This window comes from Mesoplodon bidens (genome assembly GCF_964165515.1).
Source record: "Mesoplodon bidens genome assembly, chromosome: X".
Lineage (NCBI taxonomy): Eukaryota > Metazoa > Chordata > Mammalia > Artiodactyla > Ziphiidae > Mesoplodon > Mesoplodon bidens.
Window position 1 is genome coordinate 33,822,424 of NC_138163.1, and position 15,583 is coordinate 33,838,006.

The 15,583-nt window shown below is 38.5% G+C and overlaps 1 protein-coding gene across 6 annotated transcripts in view; it reads right to left on the minus strand.

The window, feature by feature from the left end:
• Positions 1-11,610: 11,610 nt before the first annotated feature.
• The window catches only part of STAG2 (STAG2 cohesin complex component), a 120,277-nt gene continuing 116,304 nt past the window's right edge, over positions 11,611-15,583 (minus strand). For all 6 annotated transcript variants that reach the window (XM_081221285.1, XM_081221288.1, XM_081221284.1 and 3 more), the window contains one exon: positions 11,611-13,543. In XM_081221285.1, the coding sequence (XP_081077411.1) occupies positions 13,520-13,543 (24 nt within the window). In that variant the 3' untranslated portion in view covers positions 11,611-13,519. The remainder of the gene's footprint in view (positions 13,544-15,583) is intronic.

Sequence of the window (15,583 nt, forward strand, 5' to 3'; positions counted from 1 at the left end):
CAAGTTCAGCACTAACAATCTTATTCGGTAAGTCAATTCATTCGGTTATCTGGGCATACCTTTTACAACTAGTTCCTCTTCGGTGGCTGGCTCATCAGGAAGTCACACTGTTCAAAGCTAAATCTTTCCTGCTGTTGTTTTTTCATGGCAGATTTGGTTATTTCTTTAAATTTTTTCCAGCCTAAAATTGCTATAGTGTTGCTCTCTACTTTAGAATTTGGGGATCTGATTCATCTGTGTGCTAAAGCAAATCCCAACTTAATTCTCAAGACTTATACTGGCCCTGACAGTGAGTATTCCCTTGGCCTGCCTTCACGCTGAAGGGCAGTGGCTTTCTACTCTGGGATGGGTTCTTGTTTGGCTCATCTTTTACTCAGGCTGACTTTTAAAACACATGGGCCTGTACTTTGGCAAACACAGACTAGTTGTGCTCTAAGGACTTGTCAGACCGTATACCCTCAAACCCACGGTTGCTCAACTTATCAAAAGCTCTGCGGAGAGAAATCAAATTTTATGGAGGATTGCCTGAAGGCTATGAAGTCCATCCATTTCTCTGGTCTAAAATTTATCCCTGGATAAAAGTGTACCCCTGGGGCTTCCCTGGTGGCACAGTGGTTGAGAGTCCGCCTGCCGATACAGGGACACGGTTTCGTGCCCCGGTCCGGGAAGATCCTACATGCCGCGGAGCGGCTAGGCCTGTGAGCCATGGCCGCTGAGCCTGCGCGTCCGGAGCCTGTGCTCCGCAATGGGAAAGGTCACAACAGTGAGAGGCCTGCATATCGCAAAAAAAAAAAAAAAAAAAAAAAAGTGTACCCCTGAATACAAGAAAACTGTATCCCTGGACTGAATTGCTTTGGCCTCGACTTAACTGCTTTTTTAAAAATTGAGATATAATTCACAGACCATAAAATTCTCCTATTTAAAATGTACAATTTGGGCTTCCCTGGTGGTGCAGTGGTTGACAATCCGCCTGCCAATGCATGGGACATGGGTTCGAGCCCTGGTCCGGGAAGATCCCACATGCCGTGGAGCAACTAAGCCCGCAAGCCACAACTACTGAGCCTGCAGTCTAGAGCCCGTGAGCCACAACTACTGAAGCCCGAGAGCCTAGAGCCCATGCTCCGCAACAAGAGAAGCCACCGCAATGAGAAGCCCACGCACCGCAACGAAGAGTAGCCCCCATTCGCCGCAACTAGAGAAATCCCACGTGCAGCAACAAAGACCCAACAGAGCCAAAAATAAATAAATTTATTTTAAAAAATAAAAAATAAATAAAATATACAATTCAATGTTTTTTTAGTATATTCACAGAGTCGTGTAACCATCACCACAGTTATTCTTTGGAACATTTTCATCACCCCCCTCCAAAAAAACCCCATACCCATTAGCTGTCACACCCCCTTTCCCCTCACCAACCACCACCATCATCCACTGCAAACCACTTCTCTTTTCTCTTATAGATTTGCCTTTTCTAAATGGTTCATGAATGGAACCATCCAATATGTGGTCTTTTCTGACTGGAATCTTTCACTAAGTATATTTTCAAGGTTCATCCATGTTGTAGCATGCATCATTACTCCATTCCGTTTTTATGGATGAATAATATTCCATTTGTGGATATGCCAATTTTTTTTTTTTTTTTTTTTTTTTTGCGGTATGTGGGCCTCTCACTGTTGTGGCCTCTCCCGTTGCAGAGCACAGGCTCCGGACGCGCAGGCCCAACGGCCATGGCTCACGGGCCCTGCCGCTCTGCAGCATGTGGGATTTTCCCAGACCGGGGCACGAACCCGTGTCCCCTGCATCAGCAGGCGGACTCTCAACCACTGCGCCACCAGGGAAGCCCGTGGATATGCCAAATTTTACTCATTCATTCATCAGTTGATGGACACTTGGGTTGCTTCCACTTTCTGACTATTGTGAATAATGCTGCTGTGGAAGTACTTTTTTTTTTTTTTTGGCCACGCTGCGTGGCTTGTGGTATCTTAGTTCCCCTACTAGGGATCAAACCTGGGCCCCTGCAGTGAAAAGAACCAAGTCCTAACCACTGGACAATCAGGGAATTCCCTGGAATTACTTCTAATGAATTGCACCTTAGCATTACACTAGTAGCTTACACTGAGGGATATCACAAGAAATATACTAGAAATGTGAGATTTTTGACAGTAAGTAAAATTTATTGCCCAGGATCCTATTTATAAGAATTCATAAGAGTTAAGCTTAATCTGAAGAACTGGTTTTGTTTTAGATGCTTAGAGACACTGAATCCTGTAATCCCACATGCCACGGAGTGGCTGGGCCTGTGAGCCATGGCCACTGAGCCTGTGCGTCCGGAGCCTGTGCTCCACAATGGGAGAGGCCACAACAGTGAGAGGCCCGCGTACCACAAAAAAAAAAAAAAAGAAAGAAAGAAGAAAAAGAAAGCTTGGAAACAAGATTATGGCCCACTTCTAGCAGGTATACAGGACCTTGATTTTTTACTTGTAATTGTCTTTTGTCCTGATTTCTTGCTTATTTTTATATTGTTCTATTATCCTTTTTTGAACAGCATGGGGTATAAACATTAGTGGCCATTTAGCCCCCTCTACAAGTCATGACTGAACAGAAACAAGGCCTTGAATATTGAGAGAAAGCAAACTAGAAGTCATTTGGGCAAGAGGACCATATACACATCCTCTTAAATTTCAATAACTGCCTTCAAGGCAGAGGTGGAAAATTGTAAGTTACCAAGACATAAATAAAAAAATCATTTTACCTTTATCCACACTTTCTAAAATGGGATCCTAGAAATAGTAGAGGTTCTTCAGTTAAATGTTTTCTACCAGAGATTCAAACTACCTACGGAACTCATTTGTTATTTTCATCCATTTCACATATAGGGGTTCCATGTACAATTTCAGTTTACAAAATAGTCCTAAAATGTTTGAAAATACCTGGGAGTGAGAAAACCAAGAGACAGGTAGTTGGAAAACTTGGGTTTGCCCTTAACTTGCTTTGTTATTCCCTGGACATGCTTTCTTCTGTGTAGAACGAGGTGAGTTGGATTAGAAATTTCTGAGGGTCTTTCCAGCTCTGCCACTCTATGCTAAGTCACAAAAATTAAATAGCTTTCTGAATGCAGCCACACTACCAATTATTTAACAAGGCAAAATCTTATTTAAATAGATTGCATTGATTTAAGTTTGAGGAGTTCTGCCGTAGGGGAAGTGAATAAGCCATCAGTGGTGTTCTTGTTGCTTTTTTACTTAAACTCTTGAATTAAAACCGTATGTACTTTTTAAAACAATGGTAAATTAAGTGGTCTTCCAAAACCGTATACTGTCTGCGTACGATCAGTGAACTACCTAGTCTCTTTATTTGGTACTAGGAACAGATTGTTAACCTTCCTTGTTTCCACGGACCACACAGTCCTAGCTTAAAGCTAGGGATAAGTGATTCTTTCTTCCCTCTCCCTCTCTTCTTCTCCTCCCCTCCTCCACCCTTCCTCTCTGCTCAGTCCTTCCTGTTCAACATTTTGCTATGGAGATTTTCAAACACAGAAGTTGAAAGATTTCTACAATGAACACGCATATACCCACCACCTGGAGACTACAACTAACATTTTAACTACACATATCTATCCATCTAATCCAGCTCATCCATGAATTACTCTTATTTTTGGTACGTTCTGAAATAAGACAGAAGTTCATTTCACACCTAAACACTTCAGTATAAATATTAACTAGAGTTAAATATTTGTTTATGGTGTTTGTTATTAGGTAAAATATAAATAACGTGAAATGCACAAATCTTAAGTCTAAGCGTTTGAGTCACACAGGACAAAGTTTATCCATCACTACATATTGTTCGCTTGTGTCACTGTCCAGTCAATCGTGGCCTCTACACAGTGGAGACAACCACTGTTATGATTTTTTCCACTATTTCTTTTTATTGCTGAGTCATATTTACTGTATAAATATACCTCGGTTTACTTATCCATTTTCCTGTTGATGGAACTTGGGCTTTTTCCAGTTTGGGGCTATTATAACTAAAGCTGCTATGAATATTCTTGTTCAAGTCATTTTATAGACATATGCTTTCACTTCTCTTGGGTGAACACCTAAGAGTAGAATTGCTGGATCATAGGGTACGTATGTGTATGTTTCGTTTCCTAAGAAACTGCCAGACCTTTTTCCAAAACAAAATAGCAGTTTCACTTTCTCCACATCCTTGCCAATATTTTATGCCGTTAGTCTTTTTGATTTTGACCATTCTGGTGGGTGTGTAGTGGTATCTCGTTCTAATTTGCATTTCCCTCATGACTAATACTATAGAACATGTTTTTCATGGGTTTTTCTTCCCATTCGTCTATCTTTCATGGTGAAGTGTGTGTTCAAATTTTTGCCCATTTTTATTGGGTATTTATTTCATTTGAGTTGTCAGGAGTTTTTTTTTTTTTTATATATCCTGGATACCAGTCCTTTTTCAGACATATGTTTTGTATTTTCTCCCACTCTATAGCTTGACTATATATTTTCTTTTCTTTTCTTTTTTTTTTTACGGTACATGGGCCTCTCACTGCTGTGGCCTCTCCCGTTGCGGAGCACAGGCTCTGGACGCCCAGGCTCAGCAGCCATGGCTCACGGGCCCAGCTGCTCTGCAGCATGTGGGATCCTCCCAGAGGGGCACGAACCCACATCCCCTGCATTAGCAGGCGGACCCTCAACCACTGTACCACCAGGGAAGCCCTATATATTTTCTTAATGGTGTCATTTCAATAGCACAAATTTAAATTTTGATGCAGTCTATTTTATCAATTTTTTCTTTGGTAAATATTGTTATCTATGTCCTAAGAAACCTTTGCCTACCACCAAATAACAAAGATATTCCCCTCTGTTTTCTTTCTTTTTTTTTTAAGATACTGATGATGTATTTTCTTTGCTTCTTTTTTTAAAAATAAATTTTATTTATTTTTGGCTGCGTTGGGTCTTCATTGCTGCGTGCAGGCTTTCTCTAGTTGTGGCAAGCAGGGGTTACTCTTCGTTGCGGTGAGTGGGCTTCTCACTGCGGTGGCTTCTCTTGTTGTGGAGCACAGGCTCTAGGCACACAGTGGCTTCTCTTGTTGTGGAGCACAGGCTCTAGGCACACAGTGGCTTCTCTTGTTGTGGAGCACAGGCTCTAGGCACACAGGCTTCAGTAGCTGTGGCACGCGGGCTTAATAGTTGTGGCGCATAGGCTTAGTTGCTCCGCGGCATGTGGGATCTTCCCGGACCAGGGATTGAACCCGTGTCCCCTGCATTGGCAGGCAGATTCTTAACCACTGTGCCACCAGGGAAGTCCCTCCCCTCTGTCTTCTTTTAGAAGCTTTAGATCTATGATCCATATCAGATTGATTTTGTGCCTAGTGTGAGATAAGGGTTGAGGTTAACCAGTTATTCCAGCACCATTTTATCCAGTAAAATAGCAGAATATAAAATTAAGATACAGAAATGAATAGCCTTCATATACACAAGCAATAATAGGGGAGATAATGGTAGAGGAAAACCCCATTCAGCTTGCAATAATGAAGATAAAATACTTAGAAATAAACTTAACAAGAAATGTGCAAAACCTATGTGAGGAAAACTTTAAAACGCTCCTGAAAGATACAAAGCAGACTTGAACAAATGGAAAGACACCCCTTGTTCTTGAATAGAACAGCTTAACATCATAAAGATATCAGTTTTCCTCGTGTTAATTTTTAAATTTAATGCAGTAAAATACTAAAAAGTAGTTGCAAAAAATGACAGAACTTCTCACTGTCGGCCTGGATAACCACATAGGAGTGACATCCTAACCTAGAACAGCTACCCTGGATTATAGAAGAGCAGGAAAAAACTCTCTTATGTAAGCCACTGTATGTAAGCCATCGTTGGATCTTAACAGCAGGGTATCCTGCACCAACTAGTACAGATCAGGTACCTTAAAGCGGCATGCTGCCAAACAAAATAAAGTATTTGGCATTGTCCAATTCAGAGGTGGCCATGGAGAATAAAGAACAAGGAAAAACTTCCAGGAGGAGGATAAGGAAGACAAAGGATAAGGAAATCCCATCCAGAGAGCAGAACGAGAATCTGACCAAAGGACTTCCTCCACTGCCATCCTTCTTTCTTCTGAATGTGGGCCATTGTGGTTATTCTGTCCACGCTGCACTATTCTATATTGGGTGTTAGAGGATACCCATCTGTATCTGGACCTGATGGAGAAGACTGAGCATAACGCAGAGAAACTAAATTTTGAGTTGCATGTAGTAACTGGATAGGACTTTGGATTGTTTCCCTTGGGGAATGGGGCAAGCACGTCCTAAGAATGGCAAGAGGGATATACATGGATGGCCAGAGGGGAAAGTCTGAGGCAGAGAATGTCAGTGGTCAGCCAAAATCCATTCCTCCCTTCTTCCTGGGCATATGGCTAGGCTACATTTTCCAGCTCCCTTGCAAGTTAGGTGTGGCCACATAACAAAGTTCTCTCCAATGAAATGTGAACAGAAGTGATGTGTGCAATTTTCAGGCGCACATCCATGATCTTTCCCCACCTCCTGTGGGCTAGAATGGTGATGACCAAACAACCTGGGAAGCCATGTATTAAAGATGTCAGAGTTGCCTGCCATGAGCCTGTGTCTTTCAACAACCACGTAGAGAAAAGGCACCTGCCAATTTGGAAGAGCTGTCCTGAACTGCTACCAGCGGGAGAAAATTTATGTATTAAACCACTGAATCGCTATTGAGTCTCTCCTTGCAACAGCTTAGCCTTCTGAAGTTAATACAGAGGCCACTGGGGCTCTCAGAGCAGACAATTCTTAACAAAAGGCTTTTGAAGGTGCTAAAATCCTAAGAAATGCCAGATAAACCTTTAAATGCTATGGAAGGGCCAGTTAAATGTGTCTACACTTATACTGAAACTTGGTACAAAGGACACTGGGCCCAAGAGATTTAGAATCAGAAAATGAATCTGACCCAAACGCGTTTTGGCAGGCGTGAAATCGAGTGCCACGCTCTGCTCCAAGCTTAATCTTAACACCCCATCCAAACCTCTCTCAACTCACTACCAAAGCCATTTGCAAAGGAGGAGATGAAATTGGCTGCTTCACTAACAAGGAAAGCCAGGAAATCAGTGGCAAGTTTCCATGTGGCATAAGCCAGACCCTGACAGCTATGGAGGTTGGGGGCTTCATGTAACAGTTATAAGTTCAGTTACTATTGCACAGGCTATGGGAAAGCCACATGGGAACACCCTTCTGTCAGTTCCCTGAGAGATGGCTGCCAAAGAAAGGCATCCCCAGAACTCCACCAAAAGGGTGACCTGCCATCAATGAGTTAGCTTGGGGCACAGAGCAAGAAACTGTGATTCGGAGGAGGAAACAAAGCTCTGTAGATAGGTTAGAGAGAATATTGGTAAGGAAATCCAGCAAAATGAAGGTCACTGGGACATAGAAGAGTTTCATTGGAGTGGTAGGAAGGAAGGCCTGATTGGAGAGCTTTCAAGAGAGAATCAGAGAAGAGGAAGTCCAGACAGCAAAAGGAGAAAAACAGGGCAGTGGCTAAAGGGAGATGATTAATCCAGGGAATGCTTTTTTCCCTAGTTTTGAAGATGGAAGGTTTGCATGTTGTTAGGAATGATCGAGTTGAGGGGAAAACTGATAAAGCAGGCAGGGGAGAGAGGGAAATCCAGTGTCTTTGATACAGGGACAGTTTATCCACTGTAACAAAAGGAAATGCAGTGTATACAAATAGAGGCAAGTAGCTGGGTACATTTAGTAGCACAAAGATGAAGAGAGGTGGTTTAAGAGCATGCATGCAGTGTGGAGTCAGATGATGGGTTCAATCTAAATTCCATCACTTTTGAGTTATGTGCCCTTAGGCAAGTTGATTTAACCTTCGCATCATTTCCTTATCTGTAAAATGTGGGTAATATCAACTAGAAATCTGATGCAAGAATTAACTACCAGTGAAGTGCTTCGAATAGTTTGGCATACAGTAAACATCCAACAAAGATTGGCTGTTATTTCTTCAAAATTAGTTATAATTTTGCTATAAGTACCATAAAATTATTTAAAAGCTAACTTGCCAAAGATTCACTAAACTCCTCCTGCCTATCCTGAACTTAAGATGGAAGAGGTAAAATAAAAAGCAAGTAAACTTACTGTAGCTGACCCTCCATTTTAAGTTTGCACGATCAGCCCCAAGCTGACTTCTACTGAGGAACCTACTTCTCAGGAATTTAATACAATTACACAACTGAAACTGTAGGGAATGTATTATTTTTCTCAATGGTAGAATAAGGCCTAATGTGACTAATCCATATTAGTATACAAATCAATTTATTACAGCTCATTTAAAGGCAAACTACTACTATTATCTTGGATATTTGCCAATTCTGAGAACACTGCATTTAACAATGAAGTGACCAAAGGTACAGCTGTGAATGTCCTTTTTCTTTTTTAAAGCTGATGTGAGGTAGTGGGTGGCCAACTATCTTCCAGTTTTGCCCCACCCACCCCTAAGTGGCTACTAAATAGTTCTTACACCCATGATGGCCACTTATTTATAAACTGAAGTACAGGTGACTTAGTGTTGTCCATGATGCTCATTTATGCTGTCCCCTCTGCCTGGAATTCTTGGCCTTGGTCACCCTGCCCCCATTTCACCTAGCCCACCTTTCAGCTTTTAAAATTCAACTCAAGTAGCAGCTTTATTCATAGTAGTCAAAAAATGGAAACAACCCAGATGTCCATTAGCTATTGAACAAATAAACTGTTGATACACACAGTATGGATAAATCTCAAAAACAGGCTGAGTGAAAGAAACCTGGCACAAAAGGATATTGTATGATTCCATTCATATCTAGTTCTAGAACAGCCAAATTTTATCTATGGTGGAAAGATAAACAAGAGTTGTTGCAGAGGGGATGAAAGCAGAGATTGATTGGTAAGGAGTACAAATGAACTTTCTAGATTGATGGTAATGTTCAATATCTTTGATAGGGGTTTGGGTTAAACAACTGTAAGCATTTGTTACAATTCAGCAAATATATACTTACAGTTTGTGTATTTCATCATATATGAATTTTATGTCAAAAAGAAAACATGGTAAATATTAAACTCCTAATGATAAATGCTGGAATATTTAGGGGATAGTGTACCCATGTTTGCAATTTACTTTTAAATTACATGAAAAAGACATATTGATAGATGGATATATGGTAAAGCAAGAATGTAAAATGTGGGCTTCCCTGGTGGCGCAGTGGTTGGGAGTCCGCCTGCCGATGCAGGGGACACGGGTTCGTGCCCTGGTCCGGGAAGATCCCACATGCCACAGAGTGGTTGGGCCCGTGAGCCATGGCCGCTGAGCCTGCATGTCTGGAGCTTATGCTCCGCAATGGAAGAGGCCACAACAGTGAGAGGCCTGCATACCGCAAAAAAAAAAAAAAAAAAAAAAAAAAAAAAGAATGTAAAATGTGTTCACTGTAAAATTCACCGTTGCTGCGTGAAATTTTTAATAGTAAAACGCTGAGGGAAAAACTCAAGTGTCAGCCTTATAGGAAGCCTCCCAGAGCACACCCACCGTAAGTGCCCCTCCTCTGGGCTCCCATAACACCCAGTAAAAACATTGAACTTACCCCATTTTATTAGTTCTGTATCTGCATCCCAACGCCCAGCAGAACTGTAATTAACTTGAAAACAAAGTCTGTCTTCTTGGTCTCAGCAGCTAGCACAAGGCCAGGCACACAGTAGACAGTAAGACTTGTTGACCTGAAGTGATGCTTAGTGAACTCATCTCCTGGTTTCCTTATAATCAAAGACCTTGGCTCATTTTCTTTTGCTGAATCATTACAGCTCCCAGAATAATCTATCTGACCTGGAATTCATCCATGTGAATCCTTACAAGTTCCCTTTTTGGCAAGATTTTGAAGACATCCCTTCTGGTTAATCCTACTCCTCTTCCCCAGTCTCTCAACTTTAAAAACTATTAACTAGTAACTATCGATGCGCTCAGGGCTCAGATTTAATTTACACTCTTTACAGAAGCCAGCTGGGCAGCATATTAAGGACTATGTTGACTCATATTACTCAATTCTATAGCCACCTGGACTCCTTAAAGATGCTCCATTTCCTCACCATGGCACAATGAATATGTGCTATTTTATCTTTATGCAATTATCTATGTAATCCTTATGTATCAAATAGTTTCAATACTGCCAGGACTTAACGCAGCCAGACTGTCTGGGCTTGAGTGCCAACCGCATCACCTACTAGCCATATAACCTTGCCCAAGGTGTTTTAACTTTTTTTATGCTTCATTTTCCTCACTGCCTCCTGATTAAAAAAAAAAAAAAGTCGAGGGGAGGGACAGGGGTGGTGTAGGGGAGGGAGGATGATAATAACATGTTTCACCTGTTGTCATGAGCCTTATTAGTAAGTTACTGCATGTAAACCAAACAGTGCCCAGCTTTTAGCTGTCATTTATTATGTTCAGTTCCACATCACCAATGGCAGAAGACTGGGCTTATAATATCTACAAAGCAGCCTAAACGACCAGTGTGCCAGTGTTACATTGATATAAATCATTTTTTAAGAGTACAATGCAGGGTGGTGACTATAGTTAATAATACTGTATTGTATATGTGAATGTTGCTAAGAGAGTAGATCTTAAATGTTCTCACCATATACACAAAAAAATGGTAATTATATGAGGTGGTAGATGTGTTAACTAATCTTTGTGGTAATAATTTCACAATATATGCATGTACCAAATATTCATATTGTACACTTTAAACTTATACAATGTTATATGTTAATTACATTTCAATAAAGCTGGGGGAGAATGGGGGAAAAAAAAAGGGTACAATGCAGGGAACTCCTTGGCGGTCCAGTGGTTAGGACTCGGTGCTTTCACTGCCATGGCCTGGGTTTAATCCCTGGCCAGGGAACTAAGACCCCACAAGCTGCGTGGCGCAGCCAAAAATTTTTTAAACAATTTAAAATTAAAGAGTACAATGCAAATCTTAACACATTGAAGACTAAGAGTTTTCAATAAGAATTCAATTAGTAAATTCTTTTTCAATTATGGGCTTTCACTCACCTCCAAGCATCAGTCACTTATCTAAGGGAGGTTTTACACACACACAAACTCTTTCTCTCTCTCACTCTCTAGCTCAGCACACACTGCTGGTTTCCTTCCTAGCACTTATTACAAGTTTAATTATTTTATTTGATTCTTTCCTTATTTGTTTGCCACACTAGATCTACGAGAGAGGAGCCCTGTCTATCTTGTTCACTGCTAGATCTCTAACACGTGCCTTAGCACATAGCAGGCACTCAAATGTATCCTGGATGAACAATGCAGATATTTTAAAGAGCATTTAACTCATACCAGATAAAAATTAAAGTAATAATGGTCACAGGTTTCTATTTTAAAGTAATAACCCAATTAGGGATTTAGTCTCATTTAAAAAAAGTATGATTTATTAAAAGTATAAAATGGCAATGTTTTCTATAAATTATTCCCACCCAAACATGTTAAAAGATATGATAACAGGTACACTTTCTAAACCATTTATAGCCACCCTCCTCCTTCAATTACAAAAGATAAAACATACAACATACTGTAGGTTTATTTTTATTCAAAAAGTTACTGTCTCAAGACATAAATACAAATCAGAAAACAGTACAATTAGGACAATAGAATGTGGAGGACAACAGGTTAGAGTAATATATAAAACATTTTTAGCTGGTTGAAAACAAAGCTGTAAGAACTGCTTTCACAAAGAAGTACTCCTTTCAAGAGTGAGAAAAAAAATCAACTTAGGTTTAAAATCATATATACAGTCCTCTCAGCAGTTCTAGTAAATGCAGTGGTGTGAAAAACAACATAGGCAATACTTTTTTGCACCTAACAATATTTGTTGATGGAAAATCTGTTAGACAAGTCTGATTTCATTTGTTATTAACCATGATTTAATAAAATAATTGTATTTTATCATGATCTTTAGCTAACCTATGGTTTTTGGCTACCACAGCCCAATGCTTGTTGATTTCTGACTCTAAGAACTGGAAGCCTTTTGGTATTCACCCATCTGAAGATATTCTTGTATTGCAAGCATATTAAGGCATGGAATGATTAAAATAATATACCTCAAGAACTGAGAGACGACTGACAAAAGATAGATACACATGTAATATAAGTTAATATTTTGTTTTAAACGATGTCTAGCTGCCTAAGCCTCGCAAAATGAGTTGATGTCAAAATGGCAAGTAGCCACTTTCTGTTTTAAACTAATTTGTGAAAGGACATAAAATGAAGTTTAAAGCTTAGCTTTCAAAGAATATTATGGGTTATGAATTCTATTATCCCATCTAATTTACATACAGAGGAAATGTACTGTAACCTGTTAGAAGTATCTTTAACCTGAAGACTGCTTGCAAAGACAGATAGATAAAACAATATAAAATACAAATTTAAAAATCATTTTAAAGCATGAACACTCATGCTTTTCTATTTTTAAACATTGTTAAACTTTCAATATATTTCTGAAACCTCATAATTTTAAGTTGGAATTTAAAAGTAAGAAAAAACTAAACAAACTGCGCAATTATAAAATCAGCACCAATTTATATATATATATAATTTTATTTAAAATTTAGATCCCTATTCCCACACTCTAATAAGCTGTATAATTTTTGTTTAGAATTTTTTCTGCAAACATACTACAATAAGCTTCTTTTATTTGGAGACAAAATACAGTGGCACTACTGGAAGGAATATCACAACATTACATTTTTATTTTAAAGGACAAGCAAACTTTCAGGGTTGATAATGGGATAAGCATGTTTGAGACTGGTTACCTTCTGGCAGTTCACTGCATCTGGGTATTTCTGAAAAGTATAGAGAAGCTCTTGGATTTTAAAAATATCTTAAAATACATTTTAGATGAAAAAATTGTAAAAGTTCTGCTTATAAGTTTACTTTTCTCCACAATTACAATATTTTAAAAGAAAGCTTTGTTGATTGATGTTTCAAGCATTTAAATTTAGAATGCTAAAAACAATTCTATCCTATAATTTCAGGGTAGGGGAATAAACTCAACCTTAAATTTGTTTCTTGGATGTAAACAGAAATCCAGCAGAGGTCATCATTACTTAGTACACCCAGTAAATAAATGTGAGAGGATTCATGTCTGTACCAAATGCCTCTTCAGATTGTTATATTTTCTTTAAAAAAAGCATGAAATAATTGATTCAAAAGCCAACTAACAGCGCATAAATAAAATATTTACTTTCTAAGAAAAACTGTAGCTTATCATCAAATTGTTTACTTGTCCTTTACTTTTTTCAGGCAAACAAAACTGCCCCTCAAATGCACTTGATCTTGGTAAGTATAAGCATGTCATATTCTCCTTAGAGAAAAATCTGTACAGAATTTCACTGTATCTACCACACTTTATTTTAAAATTTCCTCTTCCACTTAGAAAATGACTTCACCACAGATTTAATTGTGTACTGGTATTAAAACATTGACACCCCAAGAACCTAATGAGAGAGAGGAAAAAAAATCTGGTTAAAATTGTCATTCATTTCTTTGTAAAATATATTACATTGATACTTGGTAATATTAAGTTTAATAACATGCTAAAAATCACTTTGAAAAATTCCCCTCTCCTCAGATATATAATTCTAAAATTATAATTACCATTAACATATAATGAAATAACATCAGGCCTAATCACAATGCTACTTACCTCACAAATATAACTAAAAGCAAAGATCATGTCTCATTTATACACACCCCTAATGCCTAGATAATGCCCTGAACATAGGCACCCGACATTTGTTGAATGAACAAATGAATGTGCTTCTTGACATACACTTCTGGCACAAGATGTATGGCAAACTTGGTCATTTGCACTGTGAAGTGGGTATAGTTTTTAAAAAGGCATTTGAACATGCAGACCAAAAACATCCAAAAACAATATAAATATGTAGAAAATAGGAAGCTTTCTGAGTGAATGAACAGGACTACAAATTTTAAGAAATCAAATAAGTAAGGTAAAATCTGAGCAAACAAAGTTATATTGATGCTTTTCATTACATTTCAGTTGGGAAAAGAATGTTACATAAAATCTAATAATTACTTGTCACTAACTTAAAAAAGTAAAAGCAGGTAATAAATGGAGCAACTCCCTCTCGTTCATTAAATAAGAATAAGATATAACCTTCAGTTGTACATACTAAAAGTTAGGCTCTTCAATTAAAATTCCAGCACTTACTATGACAATTAAGTAATATTTTAAAATACTATAATAAAATAGTAAAAAAAACTGATATTAAAGTCAGAGGTAATGAGCTAAGACTGAGATTACAAAGGGCTCTTACTTGTAAATTATTAAACCTCACTTTAACAAAAGTCATAGAACTCACAAATTGTTCTGATCTGAATTGAAGGAACTGTGTATTTTCAGACCAGAAAACAAATACCTATCTCATTGCAAGCTCACTGTAGTAAATTATCAAGTAAAGTGTTTGGAATCCCCAGTAATGAAAGCAATAGAGAATTAATGTACCCCATTTCTTACCTGTCATCCACCAAAACCACCACCACTACTCACCCCTTGCCCGCCCCCACCCAAGTTTCAGGGTTCTCCTTTTTTGGTTAGAGTCAGAGTTTGGGTGATTAGAATGTTTCCACCAAAGAGGCCTAGGTGATACGTGATGTTTAAAGATCCCTTCTAGCCATAACACTCTGTGACTCTGGGTAAAGGAAGATCTAATGGTGAATGAAAGGATAAAATCTTAATTAGCAATTTTAGTGTAGAGTGTGGCATGAAGATGAACTCAAGTTCTTTCCAAACCAAGTGCCTACCTAGAAATGGCCTGAACAGGTTGTCTTTTGTTTTCTCCTGTGTTTGTACAGACTAGGTTATAAGTAGATTCTTCTATTAGAACAGTTAAATTAGCTCAATTATACCAAACCCTTCTTTTACCAATTTTATACTACAGATAATTCTAGTAAGAGTCTCAACACGGAAGAATGATATTAGTGATACTTATTCTCTTTCTGTGCTAACATGAGCTACACCTGTTTCTGGTGTTAACATTAATAACCACTTAAGCATATACTTTAAAAGTACCAACAGCAAGCTTTGGTGTGTTGAGACAATACTGGCACTAGTAGCAGAAAGCAACCACTGGCACAATGGGATAAACCAATGTTGACACTGTTTCCAAATATGAAACTAAATAAATCATAAATCTAGAATGTTGTATATATGCAACCCAAAACTGATCTGCTCAGAGTTTTCCTATTACCACTTCTGAATTACATGGATAACATGTTACGAAAAACACATTTAGGATTTATTTAGTATCTATACTAGGATGCTAGTATCTACAATAGGATGCTTTGGGTTACTTCACTTAAAATTAGAGAATCTTAGAACTGAGTATAAAAGGATTTAAAGTCTCAATTTTACTATTGTTTTGATGACTCATTTATCACAGGCTTGAGTAAAAACAGATGTAAGCTATTGTAGAAAAGCAAATGCAGATTTTTACATTTAAAAATTTCTATTA